Source organism: Pomacea canaliculata, linkage group LG4 (genome assembly GCF_003073045.1).
Source record: "Pomacea canaliculata isolate SZHN2017 linkage group LG4, ASM307304v1, whole genome shotgun sequence".
NCBI lineage: Eukaryota > Metazoa > Mollusca > Gastropoda > Architaenioglossa > Ampullariidae > Pomacea > Pomacea canaliculata.
Window position 1 is genome coordinate 23,135,261 of NC_037593.1, and position 15,473 is coordinate 23,150,733.

The 15,473-nt window shown below is 35.3% G+C and overlaps 1 protein-coding gene across 3 annotated transcripts; it reads right to left on the reverse strand.

Moving 5' to 3' along the window:
• Nucleotides 1-265: 265 nt before the first annotated feature.
• Nucleotides 266-14,996, reverse strand: LOC112562056 (tudor domain-containing protein 7-like). 3 transcript variants are annotated; one of them, XM_025235039.1, is made up of 15 exons: nt 14,804-14,996; nt 13,696-13,805; nt 12,976-13,081; nt 11,727-11,832; nt 10,962-11,300; nt 8,362-8,443; nt 6,692-6,751; nt 5,136-5,159; nt 4,804-4,859; nt 4,268-4,395; nt 3,160-3,250; nt 2,692-2,726; nt 1,281-1,395; nt 532-644; nt 266-404 (listed from the first exon to the last, which is right to left on the reverse strand). In XM_025235039.1, exons 2-14 carry the CDS (start codon nt 13,793-13,795, stop codon nt 543-545), a joined length of 1,344 nt encoding a protein of 447 aa, XP_025090824.1. In that variant the 5' UTR covers nt 13,796-13,805; nt 14,804-14,996; the 3' UTR covers nt 266-404; nt 532-542. The 3 variants fall into 3 exon arrangements, with proteins under 3 accessions (XP_025090824.1, XP_025090821.1, XP_025090825.1); XM_025235036.1 differs by having other exon boundaries at nt 6,692-6,793; XM_025235040.1 differs by lacking the exon at nt 6,692-6,751.
• Between the last annotated feature and the right edge of the window lie 477 nt (nt 14,997-15,473).

Sequence of the window (15,473 nt, forward strand, 5' to 3'; positions counted from 1 at the left end):
GTATCTACAAATACCGTAATATCCATGGATATAAGCCTCCAACTGCTGGTCTTTTACAAAGTCAGAGAATGCAGCCAAAGCTTGCTGTGACCATCCAGTATCCTGAGCAGCAGATGATTGAAAAGAGCTTGAAAATCAGCTTAGACATATCTCTAAAGTTTCTTGTCTTAAAAGAAAATGAGTCAAAATGTTTATAGTCATAAACTGAAACTCAGGGCATTTATCCCCAATCAACAATCAATGACCTATTCACTTGATAACTCACCTTAATTGGTTTTAATCCATACAACCTACAGCTTATGGCCTGGGCAGGTATTTCTGCAGTTTCTTTTGTCAGACAAGCGGATATCAGACAGAGCGACTTGCTCAACATTGCCATAGTCAACAAAGAAAACAACCACCTCCTGGAACACCAAATTAGTCACAAATAAAACCAATACCAGGAATCTAATACATTAGTCTTTACAGAGAACATTATTTTAAAATCTCTCATAGTTTTACACATTAAAGAACAAAATGTTCAGAACTCACAGAACTGTTGACTATGTTCTGAACACGAGCTCTGTACCAGCATTTGTCTCATGGTACAAGGCTGCACAGAAGATGCCCGGAGACAAAACAGACATGTCTGGTACCATCTGACCCTAAACATATAAAAGTATTATATATTTCATTATGTTCATAACATGCTAAGGACCAGGAGAAAAAACCCAATCCTCTTCAAATAAGGTAATAAGCCTCAAGCTTTAGTAGGTATTTAAAATAAAATGTAAAGTATGGATACTGCTTGAAACAAAATATCTGATAGAATCAACATACTATTTTTGGATTTGAGCACTGCATTATCTCCCTTATAGTTTTTGTTTTGTTTGTTTTTTAGGAGAATGAATGTGGGTCTTCGAGAATTTTTTGAAGCAATTGTTTAGTGTGAAGCTATAACTTGTTTGATACGGCAAAGTGGCCTTAGGGTGAAACGGAAGGTTACATGCTCATGTGCTTTGTTTTGAAAGTAGTGTGTTAAGTTCAAGTTTATTGGACATATTTATCGCCAACATGAAAAAAAAAAATCTGATAGAATGCTCAACATTTACAACATTTACAGAACAAACACAAAAATGCTTGCATGTGGTTGGGATTTTGCATGACAAAAAGCAGTTAAATTTCTTCTACTATTTCTTCTTTCACAACCAGATATACACTCCTTGTACTTACGCTAGATGACTCACACTAAGTAAGCACTAACAGAATTATATGCAGAAGTGAAGGTTTTAAGTTTTTACCTTGCACACCTCTCCCAGTTTGGCAACGATATTGTCCACACAAGAGTTCTCTTCTTGCACATAGAAATCAAGTGGATCTCTCAAGAATGAGACGTAAACATGGCAACTCATGTCCCTGTGAAGAGGTAAAGAAAAAACTTTCTTCCCAGAAAAATGTCCATATCTTGATTAAAGTGATGCTATCTATGTAAAAAGTATCTTAACCCCCTCAGCACGACATAAAAATATAACATTACAATGACTGTCTTACAACAAGACTGTGAAGACGACAGTGAGTGAAGTTTGTTTTTTTTATTACTTGCTGCTCTGAGGTAAACATTAGACAAAAAAACCTATATATTTTTGGAAAGGAGAAACTTGAATTTTGCAATAAAAGTAATAAAAATTGCCTTCCCTATGCTTCCCGCAAAGCCACAATCATAGCCCACCATGCTAAAGTTAAATAATATCACTAACCTCATCCTCTAGGTTCTTTGTGACCTTCAAAACTTTATAATAAGCTTGGACGGGTACTTAGCGATGAGTTTAGTGTAAACTTAGTTATTTTTTTAATGTCTATTAAACTAACAGTAAGAATTAAAAATGAAATCGAACCAAGAACATTGCATGTCCTACTCTCAACAAACGAAATGTCATCTCTTACACACTAATACAGTATGCTGAAAAGCATTAGCTTACTTTCAACCAACACCCCTTCTGCCCGAAAATAAACTCTCCAAAAATCACTTAGGTAAGCACTTCATTTTAAATGCAGATTCGGTTAATATAAACCAGGTGTTACTCCTCAAGCATTCATTTAGACTGGGCCTGGGACAATCTGACTTTTGGTTTAGGACAATGTTGTCTTATGAAGGAGGCATGGTCATGGCGGGGTTGATTCCACTCAGGCAGGTCAGTATAGCTAGGGTATAAAGGTTTTGGTTGAAATGGCCAGCCCACATTTGCTGTTGTCTCTTCACCAGCACACATCAGTGAATTGTGGTTCATTAACAATCTTTTCACATGCTCATAAAAATAAATTGTCTGTTTTATTGCGACTTTCTGAAAAAATGCCTTTCAAAAATATAAACAGTGCACGGTACATATGTCTTGATTGATTGCTTGTACCTGGAGAGTAAGTTTCTTTATAAATCTTCAGTCAAGTGTCAGAATGGCATAATAAACATGACCAATAAAAGCAAAAACTGCTAAGGAAGGGATTAATGATATGGTTTTATGTTTACAAGTGTTTGAAGTCATGGTTCATAGAATGAAAGCAGACTGGTTGATCATCATACTACAGCCCCTCTCACGACCTGATTTTGGTAGATTTTAGCCATTTTTAACAGAAAGGTTTTGCTGTATTTAATTTCAAGTCATATAAAGTTCACACTGTCTGCTGAGAGCTTAAAAGATCTATAAGCACACTTACAGAGGCAACAGCTTGGCATCAGATATAAAAAAATCCTGTAAAATACATACAAATATCAGTGACCACTGATGCATTATAGATTATTGAAAACAATTATGCAAAACTTTTTTTATATTTATCATTATTTGATTGTCTAAATGGGTGTGTCTTGTTCATCACCACTCAAAACAACAAAATTTAGGAATCTAGTCAGTGTGCTGAAATAGATAACGTTTGTCAACTAATATAAAACAAAGTGTGCAAGATGATGGTTGAAAACGTTATTTTTGCAAATCTGTAGTAAATATAAGTTTCAATTTGACACCATACGTCTTACTTATACAACAAAGGTTTGCTTCAAATCTAAAATAGTGACATTTCGACAACAATGAGCTAACAAATACTGCAATTTTTATATCTGCTTAGCTGCATACTGTGCAATTTTCTTCTGACATAGTCCTTTAATTGAATCTTTAAACTTATTTGTACCTGCCAGACTGGTTTTGGTTTCTCTTGTGGTAGAAATTCTTGTGGTTTGGTTCGTGCTAAATGCAGCAAATAGCGATCTCCAATCATCTCCCTGGTAAACATCCATACATTGATTAGTTATAAGAGATTTATAATGTTTATATATGCCAGAGTGTTAATAAAAACAAGATATCAATCAATAAATCACTTAATCACTCAGTCTTTATTGTCTGTAAAAAGTACAAGTTCAGAACAAAAATTTGGTGGCTTTGAAAAAAAAAAAAGCAGAAAGAAAAGAAAAGCTTTTATATGTAAGTCAGAGCTACTAGTCAAATTGTTTCTTTTTCATGACCAATGTGCTAAGCCCAGTGAATATTGTGAGACACAAATGCAGGAGAATTTAAACAAGTCATCACAAAGCTCACAACATTCCACCTTGACCACACCAAGAGATGACTAATAACGGAGTAGGATGAGTGACTTGACCACTCTTTAGACAGAATTTGTTTTTATCAAAATGCCACCATAATGTAATGGAATCAATTTTTTTAAAAATGTCAACTGGAAAACTTCAACGGAGACAGCGATCAATGAACAATAATAGTGCTCTTAAATTATTTCAAAACATAAGAAGTGCTTTCGGTTAATTCTGATGACATCAACTTAAGTCTGAGCCAGTGAAATAATTTGTCTTTGTTTTATATCATCATAGGGTCTTGCTTGCTTGTAGATTCTCAATTTTACCTCTTAAGTTGATTCTGATAACTGTGGTCTCTATTTAAAAGTGTTTTACAAATTTTAGAAAGTTCATAGCTGTTTTCAATTTAGAAGAGAAGATCACACTTTACAATAGTGCTAAAAAATCCATGAAATGCATCTAAATGATATTGTGGGTAATTATTTAAATAACCGTTCAGTGACACAGTTCTGAGGTTGAAAAATGTGTAACCAGCACTAGAGTCAGAAAATTCAAGCATTTCAATTTAATCAACGTAACCATAAATGTCAAGTAAGGTGGAGGACCAAAAGTTTACTTTTACTATTAATGTAGTTTTGATCATTTTGAGCCACATATTTTTGTTCTGAAAGTGTAAAGACTGTCCTAATCAGGCATCATAAAGACACTCACTCAATGGTGATTATTGGCCATTTTTCTAACAGTTCTAGCAGGTTACTGGGAGCAGCTACACCATATTCCTCCAGGTACAGGACTTCAAACCGTGAAAACCACAAACCATTGGGATAATTCTTCAACACCTATCATTTGAAGATAGAAGAAAAAAAACCCACTTTAATACAAGTACATTATTTACTGTATTAGCTATGTAATTACATTAGCATATAATAGAAGTAGGCAGCAGATTGTTAAACATGTGAAAAAGCATACATCCACATAAAAGCATCTTGTCAAACTGAATAAGATGTTCTAATAAGTAGCTTTTTTCTTTTCCATGCTAAGTAACTAATGGAATTTATAGGCATTTGGGCAATTTCTATAATAATGTGGTATTAACTTATTTTGAATAGACTAAAGATGAGACTTAATAATGAAATTCATCACTATCACATAGTTGGATGACTATAAGCAGCCATATATTAGTATCTCTCTCTTGCGTTCACTCACTTGTCCACAAACTTACACTCATGCTCACACATGTTTCTTACTTTAACTGCCCATTCCTTGATGCTGGTTGGCAGATCACCTTGTGACACTTTTGGACCTGTTCATGAAAAGCTGCATTACTAAAGAAAAAGCATGATTCTCTTAAGTACAGATATGTATGCAAGTATTGGTAGTCACACCCACTGTTTTTTTAAAGCATCTCACTGATATGATCTTGGCAGTTTATAAAAAGCTCATACCATGTATGCTGGTAGTCCAGCTTGAAATTAAAAGCTCATCACTTTAAGTCACAGTGAAAAAAGAAAACGATTCGGAACATTGTCTGTGTAATCAATAGTGTAATCTCTATTTTGAATGTAACAATCATTCTCACCTGCTTTTAGACTTGGAGCAACAACTGAAACAGAAAAATCACTAGTAAAGTATTTTTAAAAAATCTTTTATTGAAAAAGCTTCTTTTTCAAACTCAAGTGTATAGTGTAAAGTATATTCATCATCTTGTCTAGATCAGCCAAAAAAAAAAAATAAAATAAAAAACCAAAAACAACAACTCATACTTATATTTCTGTACCATAAACAAGTGGAGCGATGGCTATGTGGCATTCAAACAGAGTGTAGTTGTAATTGGATGGTGTTAAAATGTGAGATCATGTGCAGTCCAGTAGTATTTTGCTAACCATTTTGCAGAAATATCAGATTTTCATCAATGACGATGGCAGAAGTTTTAAAAAAAATTGTTATTCAAGTGTCCAATGAAAAAAAAGTTAATACATATGTAGTTTGATATAAAGACCAGAAGATTCAAATGAGATGTACTTTAAATGCAGCACAAAATGAGAACTTTGTTTAAGCAAAAACCCAGGACACTGATAATGTTTGTTTGCAAAACAGCTTCACCAACAGTAAAAATAATACTGTATTACCAAATTATTTTCACTTTCTCTACAATTTTTGGCTTTAAAAACTTCTTGTATTCTCAGCAAATCACAATACATGTCATTTCCCTTAAAAAAAAAAAAGTTTCATTTCACCAACATGTATTTCTATGTAACAAGTAAATCCCATAAGTGAGTTGCTCGGTTTTTAACAAAGTTATGTGACATTAAAATATTATTTTTAGAAAATAGAAAAAGTCTTGATACAAAACAGAGCAAGCATGGGCTTCCTATTTATAGCATAAAAACTATCTGTAGAATTCATTTTTCTAAAAGAATGAACAGTTGCTCTAATACACAGGACCCAGGCTATTTACCAAGTAAATCTGACCAAAGTTGATTCTCTTTGATCTGACCACCACTGCATTAGCAGTAACCAAAGGTCATATGATATTTATTTATAATAAACAGCTGATGAAAGTTAATACTTTTGAAACAGTTGTCATACTCTAAGAAAAATAGTTCCACCATCAGCAAACTTTAATGCTGCTTGCTGGTAATACTTCTGGGGTACATAGGCCATGTTGAATAAGTACAGCATTTGCACACAATAAAATGTTAACATGTTTATAATGGGGTCAGAGAAAGAGAAAATGCCAAATTTCTCTTGAAAGATGTAAAATGAATAGATCTGAACATATTTAAATACTTACCATATGAATCCTACATTAAAGTCTAAAATTCAAAAAATAAGCAAAAGATATTGCATTAAATTTAATGTTACTGCAGATTCCTTTTGGGTAGACATGCATGCATAAGCATGTGTACCCAAAATTGCTTGTGTGCAGTCCCATACATAAGTGTATCCACATGCACATGCACACACACTCTCAAAATTACTTAACAAGAAGAAAAGAGAAAATCACACACAAAAATAATGTATCTAAACATAAAAAGCAGTTTGCAACATGCAGTTTAGTATTAAAGTAATGAACTCAGTCTTGCTGAATTTGTGGAAAAGGAAGCAAAATGATTAATAAACTATGTCACTCACCAGGGAAAATGGAACATGAACTTTTTGTGTCTTTTGTATAAGAACGGCTTGAAGAGTCAGCTGCAGACATTGCACTGGCATCAAAAGCCTGCACTGGACGTCCTGGCATATGCCACAGAGCTCTCTACAATCTAAATGCTACACTAACATTGCCATGTTGTCTAAAAACTACATGCTATCAACAAGTTCAAAACAAAAATCCTATGAATACTTATTTGGGCATAACTAGTTCACAAAATGCATCATTTTAATTTTGACAAAAGTGTATTTTTAAGGACTAATAATTACAGCTGTCAATAACAGGACAGATTAAGCTTATTTGACTACTTTGAAGTTGACAGGTGTTTATATAAAACCTTCTCACAGTAGATAGAGATTCACTGTTTACAGTAAATTATATAAAAATATATAAAGAAAAATCTGATAAATCCCCCAGAAACAAGGAATCAATAATAAATTTAAAGTGATTTTTGCGAGGATGACTGGACAAATGGATTGAAGACACATCAGGCACATCAGGTTGGTTGCACAGTGGCTAAAATGTGGTCACCATAACAGTGAGAACTGAATGGCAAGGGTTCAAATCTCAGCTCTGACCTACCTCTCTCTGAATCTGACACATGTTTACAAAACTGTCAGCACTTTTCTGCAGGTAATCTAGTTTTCTCCACCCTTTCTGTGTGCATATGCTGTATTTTGTATTGTATACAAGCATGCATGTTTGTGTGTGTTGTATGATTTTCGTGCATGTTTATGTGTGTGTTGTATGAATGTTTATATATATGAAAGTGCATTAGACACCTACCCTTAAGAAATTTGCCTTGTGCAGCTATATGTTGAAAAACATTTTGAGCCTGCCTTTGGTGTTGGTGAAAGGCACTAACAATTGTTGCAGTATAAAATTGTTTTTTTTTTAAAAAAAAAAAAAAATACTTGTAATCTGTGCTGATATGGATCTGTTATATTACATGATCGATTATATACCTATCACAATCAGAAGACAGGTTCATAAGTGTAGATAAAGCAATTTAGGATTTTGGACAAGGTTACATCTGGTAGAAAGCTTCAAATTAGGGGCCCATGAGACCTTAGTCTGACTTCTCTGCTCTGTGAACAGTGTTACTGAAGCTCAACACAAAATTCCTCTTCACATGCAAGAACTCCACAATGAAGCTATGCTTTGCTCCTGATTTATGTTTTGAAGTGCTCAGCAAAAACACTAAGGATATTCTTGCACAAACATAAAATGGATGCTTTGTGGGATGAAAAATTAGCATGCATACCAGAAAACACATCTGAACATACAAATGATTTTACCCATAAATTTCATATAAACAGCACACCATATATAATAACAGATACTTAAAATGTGCAGCACCACGACCAAGACAGATCGCACTCTCTGCACAGATCAGTAATGATAACTGAAAGATAACAGACAGCGGACTAGAGATTGTATAGGCACAATGAACAACATAAAGATGAAGTACAAGAGTAGAACGTAAAGCAATGGATCAAGGTTTGAAAGGATGTAGATACTGTAAAAGGTGCATCGTGATATCAAGGAACTTATTTGGTCTAATTTTGACCACTTCTATGACTTTCAAGATCCAGTGGTTTCTATGCTTCTATCTAGCATGCTAATCTACAAAACTATCTACTGTGTTTACCTGCTATTGGCTTCTCGTTCCCCTCAGATGATGTTGAATGATGGTGCTGAAACCTAGGTGGGACTTCATACCTACTCATATACTGTGAAAGCAATTTTCAAAATGGATTAATGTCAAGATATAGTCTTACAGGGATAAACCTTTGCAAGCACTTAAAGTAAGTTATTGAAGAACCAAGATTTCCAATACTTTTGTTACCATAAACAATGAGCACAAAAAAAGCCAAACTGTAAGCAAAATTATTTAAACTCTTCTATAACATTCAGACATCTGTACTGAAGTGATACAAGATGAACTTTCTTGAGCCTTTGATACTCTCAATACACACAGTCACATATATGATAATTCGTCCAGGTAAGAAGGACGTTGTGCCTTTCATGTTTATCAGCTTCAACCTATAACCCACTGATCTAGCCAACATGTCACAAGTAACCTCTACTAAACTATATTCCACTTGCCCACAATGAAAGTTATAAAACAAACATTTTATTAAATTAAAACTATTAAAATCATGCTGAATGTTATGAAATATCAGAAGAAACAAAAAATACTGAACAATGCTACAATCAACTGTTGATTGTGAAAGATCTGTGGAATGAATTAGCCACCTTCTAAGGACCTGGTGACCTATTATAAGGACCATTCAAGGACATTTTTAGATTGTGCATAACTATAGGTTATCTGCCACTCATATTTCATCACAGAATTATAAATTAAAGAAGGAAAATATAATCTGGGGCACAATTTTATTAACCATTTTCTTATCAGGGTTGAAGTAAGGTTTAGCGCTATGGTGCTTCTTGTTCTTCCTATATCTCTGTGTTTTCACGTGTTTTTTGAACTAGCTTCATGATGATGACTTCCTTCGCTGCCTTGCAACTTAACATAAAAAACTCAAGTTTGTTAGTTCGAAAATATCTACCTCACTGTTATCTACACATACAAATTAAACATTGCTTATGCATAGGTGGCAGCCAAAATGTTTCTTGGGATTGAAGTATGGTGAAATCTAGACACCACCCCACTTTTTTACTTTATTTTTAATATCATAATTTTATAAAATCTGAGGAACTCATAGTAATAAAAAAAGAAACTGAATATTCTGACAAAAAATGCAATGATTTAAAGTACACACACACATATATATACACTTATTTAGACAGTCAAACTCTGTTTATCTTCTATGTGAGCTCTGCATAACTGAACAATTACAGTTACTCATTAGGCAGCTATCTTTGCCTCTGGCAGTTTATTTAATTTTGGAGAAATTGTACAATTGTTATGATTCTATGGTGTTACAAGTCTTTTATCCCATATCAAAGAAGCTGTGATCATCATTATGACATTATCTAATTGTACTATAGCACATTTGTTAGCATGTTCACATTATTACTTCTTGAATTCATCCAGTTAAGACCCATCTTTATCTGAGATGACCTATGTGAAATACAATGACTCTTGCTTTTGATGGTTGTGTCTACTGCAAGAGGAATATTTTTGCCCTACCTGTCCTTGCCAAAACACATTACCAGCACCTTACTCAGCACAACTCTAAAGCCTTCATAGCTTTAACATTCAGAGAACCCCTTTCCCTACAGCTCTTGACTTCTTCAAACCATGGTACAGTGAAATCTCCCTACTATGCCACCTACCGGGACCGAGCAAAAGTGGCATAGTAGCGAGAGTGGCATAGTAGTGAGGGTTCGTAAAAATGGCTTTATTTGTTCAAGTTACCCGTCAGTCCAAAGCAGGGGTGGGCAATTAATTTTCCCAAGGGGCCGCATGAGAAATTGGGATGGTTTTAGAGGGCCGGACTAATATAGTTAACTCAGTTTTACCTAATACTGTATGTATAGTATATATACTGGTGGGCGGGCCGGTCAGAGACAGGAGGCCTTTGGCCAGGTCTGGTCCAAAGCTCTCAAGAATCGTCGGCTTCGCTCGCTGTCTCCTCTCATTCTCCCCCCCCACCTCTTCATCCTCCACCCCTCCCAACCACATCCGCGCACCTGCATCCTGTCGCTAGTCGACCCCCTCACACCTTCCCTCTGTCACGTAGCTGTCACCCGGCCAGCGACCCCCCCCCCCACATTGCCAGCCTCCACCCTCCCTGTGTGCGTGCTATGTTCCATCCCCACTAACAGCGAAGTCCCACACTACCATAGAGTATAATAGTCGAGCACTGCGCGGAATTTCACAACTTGTGTCTTTTAACAGTCACAAAAAAGTGGCATAGTAGCGAGAGTAGGGGGTGGCATAGTAAATTTTTTTTTTACATTGAATTTATAGTCGGGACCGAGCAAAAGTGGCATAATACCGAGAGTGGCATAGTAGTGGGGTGGCATAGTAGGGAGATTTGACTGTATTAAGTCACATTTCCCTAGCACTCATGGTTTTTACAACTACTATTTTCACTATGCAAACATTAGCAAAGTTGTTATGAAAAAATTCCATTTTTTCCTGACATTTTAAAGAATGTTTTTTTTCAACTTCCTAGCTTTTTCAGGAACATTAATATCCATATTTCCTTGACTTTTTCCATAAAGGTTCTGTAATAAAATATTTCTATTCTTTACACTAAATGCAAAATTTGGACATACATTTATCTTTTTATCCGGTGAATCACCAGACATGATGACAGTCCTCAGTGCTTTGGAAATAAGCTCTTTTCCTGTATTTCCCACAGCTGCCTTGCGTTTAATGAGCCGTTCCGTTTCTTCACTTCCATCTGTCTTGTTTCTGACAGTGACCAAAAGTGGTGAGGGGCAATATTTCTCTGATACATTTGGAGAAGGAAGTAATGGAATTCTGACTTTGAAGGTAGGTTTATAAAACCCAGATGCTGGATAAGATAACGAGCGGTATGACCAGCCTCTTACTAATCCATTGTAAGGCCTATGGCCATAGGCTGTTCGTGTTTTGGGAAAACGTACATGACCCTGCAATAAAACAGAACTTTGTAGAGCTAACAGTAAACTATAAATTAAAATTATAATGCATTTTTGTTAAGGTAAGAAGCTTTGACAGATAAGCTTTCTCCCACCCACCTAAAAAGTATGGCTGAGAGTGGAAGGCAGGAGTGGTTGGTCTAAATCTGCTTATCCATGGCAATTGAAAACTGAATCATCAAAAGGAATTTCTGTGAATATTAATACTGTAAAAGTACACATTCTTTTCCATGGCTGATAGGTGGCTTAAGCAAATTGTTGAGCTAAGATGAATACAAATTCATTACAATCTTCCTTGCATGTGTGTACTCATGAGCTGGCAGCAGTGTTGAGTTTTTGTCACATGGTTGCATGCTTATTTACATATATCAACATGCATTTGTACATATCAACTTGTAGCTGCAAACTTCTTTATACCCTATTTAATGGCTTTGGCTTTTTGCTTCTCTGCTTAGCAACCAAACTCTGGATATGGGCTGTAGCTTCATTTGCTACAGCATAATATGTAGGCTCTCCAAGACCACTGAAAGGAGAAAATATGTTCTTTCTACTGTTAAAAATACATGCATAAACATATTGAAGTGACAACACATAATAATAATAGGATTTGTATAGCACAATTCCCCACATGGAGCTCGATACACTTCACAAGAAACCAGGGGCAGGGGAAAGATGCCTTGTGATGTAGTTGTCACATACAAGCACAGTATACGAACATGAACCACTTAGCAATACAAGAACATGAAGGAGCATAGAGATCTCTTTTGCACACATACACATTTCACCATACCAAGAATTAACACATAAAAATATTTAAAAAGTCAAAATTATACTTGACAACTCTCGTGAAGTGGATATTACAAGCTCTTAAAATAAAATAATCATTTACAGTGGAACCTCGGTTAACAATCACAATCTGTTCCGGAAACTTGTTCGTTATCCGCAACAATTTTCCCCATCACAAATAAAGGAAATAGATTTAATTGGTTCCCAGCCCCTGTTGACTCGCTAATATTTGAAAGTTACGGGCTATATGGGTATTTTTTTAATGAGAACAGTTACAATACAATATAAATGGCGTTAAATAAACATTTAAACATTAACGAAGAGCATTTAAACATAAGAAAACTTGCCGTTTTGACGGCGTGGGTGGATGGAGGGGTGGGGAGGAAGGAGTTGAAGGTTGAAGAAAAAAACTTGCCCACTCTCTGTTGCTTCTGCCTTTATTGCAACACTTTTCAGTAATACGACATCACATTATCATTGAACATGTTTAGGCTCCTATTGCCTATCGCACTGATAGGGAAAGACTTTTCTACAAACAACTGCAATTTCCCCCACTTCGCACACATTTCTTAAATCACAAAAATCACTACATAAGAAAGATAACGAACGACCGATAGTAACTCTGTCTCAAGCACGAATGATGCTTGGTCTGACATGCTGGTCGGTCACGCGTGGGTGATGTGGCTGTTCGTTATCAGAAATTTTGTTCGCTATCCATTAATGAAATTTTTGTTCGTTATCCGAAATGTTTGCTATCGGAGGCGTTCGCTAGCTGAGGTTCCACTGTATATACCTTTAAAAAAACCCAAGAAAAGTACATGTATATGAAAAGAAAAAAAGTAATAATTCCTACATATACTAATCTCATATGATTACTCACTGTCCGATGCGAACAACATCTGGAATGGATCTGATAAAATCCTCAACTCTAGAAAATCCAAAAAGTTTAAAGGGTATTTTTTCTCCTGTTATTTCTCTGTAGTCCTCTGAAATAAAGACAGAAATGATATGCTTCACTGAAATTTGTGACCCTTTCTTGCAAAAAATCCTGTGAAAGATTTCCAAGCAGCCTCTGCTAGCAAATGACACAATTTTGACCATGCAATAAACAAGACCCTCTAGGGCTTTTACATAGCATTATTTTACATGGAGGTTTCTCTTGCCATAGCTGAAAAACTTTATTATACTTTATTTATTATCCTATTTATTATAGGATGGCTCATGATCCACTGATGTAGGGTTTTATGGACACCATAATATTCACCATGAAAATGGGGAAAAACCCTCAATCCTAACATGAACCCTCATCCTAACTGCAAACCCTAACTCATCCCTAGCTCTATTCCTAATTCTAGCCCCTTTTTCTGGTTTGTTAAAAAAGCTTCATGGCACCATATGCTCGCCTAAAGTAAAAATGTATAGCCTTTTTTTTGCAATAATATTGTACAAAGAAACTTATCCACCTTTTCATTTCGTTTTAAAAATTCATAAGCAAGTCAACATAAACAGTAAAAAAATAATTTTGCAGTAATGCATAGAATTAGAAACACGCTGACTCTGAAGAGAATATATTAGGAACAATAACCTTATAAGAACTCACCCAGAAAGCGACTCGCAGGAACTCCATTTTTCTCACTGATCAGAACAGAGCGGATCATGGCCTTTGTGGACTTCATCTTGCTATCGCTTTCTTCATCCATGGTGAAAACTCTGGAAAGTTCAGGATACACTATATGTAGATTTTGCTTTACGAAGTAACTATGAACCAAACTCACTTGAAACTTTTACTACTTAAAAAAGAAAGGCCGTTCCCAAACTTTTTTTTTTGTTGTTGTTTGGGGAGTGAGGTGATAGAGACGCCAGCTTTTGTGTAAGGGTGGTGCCTATCTCATCTGCCTCTTGTTGCTTTACCTTGTCCAACCCTTAAGGGAGTTGGGTACCCATTCCCAACTGCTGGTTTGATTGAGGAAATTTCATTGTGCCACATGCAAGTGATCTAACCAGTTAGCTATCTGCTTCCCCAAGGGAGAAGGGGAATCACAAATAGTGTTAAGTAATGATTAATTTAAATGACCGGAAACTTACATAGTACTTAATAATGCAAATTAATTTTTACGTACTTTTAAGTACAGAAGAAACCCTTACGAGGATGGATACTTTAAACAATGGATATTCTTCTAACACAACCGCTAACCTGGCCTGTTTAATTAATACATTACAGTTGAAGGAAATGAAGTTCAACTGAATTACTGCAGCTCAAACAAAATCTCTTTGATGTGCAATCTAGAATCTGTGAATTAATCACTGATTACAGTGAAACACTTTTCGTGAATATGTTATAAGTATATTTATTTTAGATATAACTTACAATAACTATAGTTGAAAAAAGAGAGAGAGAAATTCTCTTAAAGTCTGCTCCCTCCATCCTCAAGCAATTACTCAAATTCACATTGAATCACATTTTGACTCGGCTATCGTTAGTCCGCAAGTTTCTGAAAGTGAAACTAAGAACGTATTTTTATTTAGAACAGCTAACTGACCAGTACATGTTATTATGCGAAATGTGGCAAATGTTATACATTAGATCTATACATAGCTGGTTCTTCGAGCATGTTGTTTAGTTTTTAGAGCATTTCGCGCGACTTCTCGAAAAAGCCCCAACGCTTGAGCCAGTAACAGTGAAATCCAGAACTCGAAACCAAGCTTACCTTTAATAACAGGATTATAATAAAGCAGTCAAGTATATAATGTTAATTTCAAGTTTTCGACCAAATTTTACTACAATCAGCAATGTCTTGAACGTTCTTCAAAATATCTGGCGTTTAAACAAAAATATGCGAACACGCCTGCTTCGAAAATGACGGCCATTCTTGTTGTTTTCGCGGAGAAACTCTCGAGGGAGACTACTCTCGTACATTTTTCTGCGACTTTCGATTTTGCTCTCGCACTATCATGATCTTTAATGTTTGTGAAATACACTTTGGATAAAATCAGTTTAAATTTATCTTCGATAATTAATACTAAATGGTCAAATGCACTCTTTACAATAGATTTCTTTTGCTCTTGTTTCCACTTGTGACTAACATTTTAATTAATTGTAGGAAAGGATGGTAATATATATGATAATAATAACATGTTGATATGTGTAGCGTTTTTGCCCATCATTAAAGGCGGGCTCAAAACGCTTTACTAGAAAGAAAAACACAGAAACATAATAATAATGGATGCTGGTCTTAAAACTTTGTAGAATACCTGAAAAATAATTCTTGTAGCAATTAGAGCATCAGGTTAGTTTTACAATCACTGAGAAATAGCCAGATTCTGTTCAAGAATATCTGGATTGAAATACTGGAAGCAATCATTAGCGTGTTGGGGTAG

Excerpts from the sequence above, each read along its gene's own strand:
- LOC112562056 (XM_025235036.1), bottom strand. The coding sequence starts at position 13,795 with ATGGATGAAGAAAGCGATAGCAAGATGAAGTCCACAAAGGCCATGATC. Across the intron at positions 4,860-5,135 it reads TGCTCCAAGTCTAAAAGCAG|GTCCAAAAGTGTCACAAGGT; the intron begins GTGAGAATGATT and ends TTTCATGAACAG. Across the intron at positions 1,396-2,691 it reads GATGCCAAGCTGTTGCCTCT|GGACATGAGTTGCCATGTTT; the intron begins GTAAGTGTGCTT and ends ACCTCTTCACAG.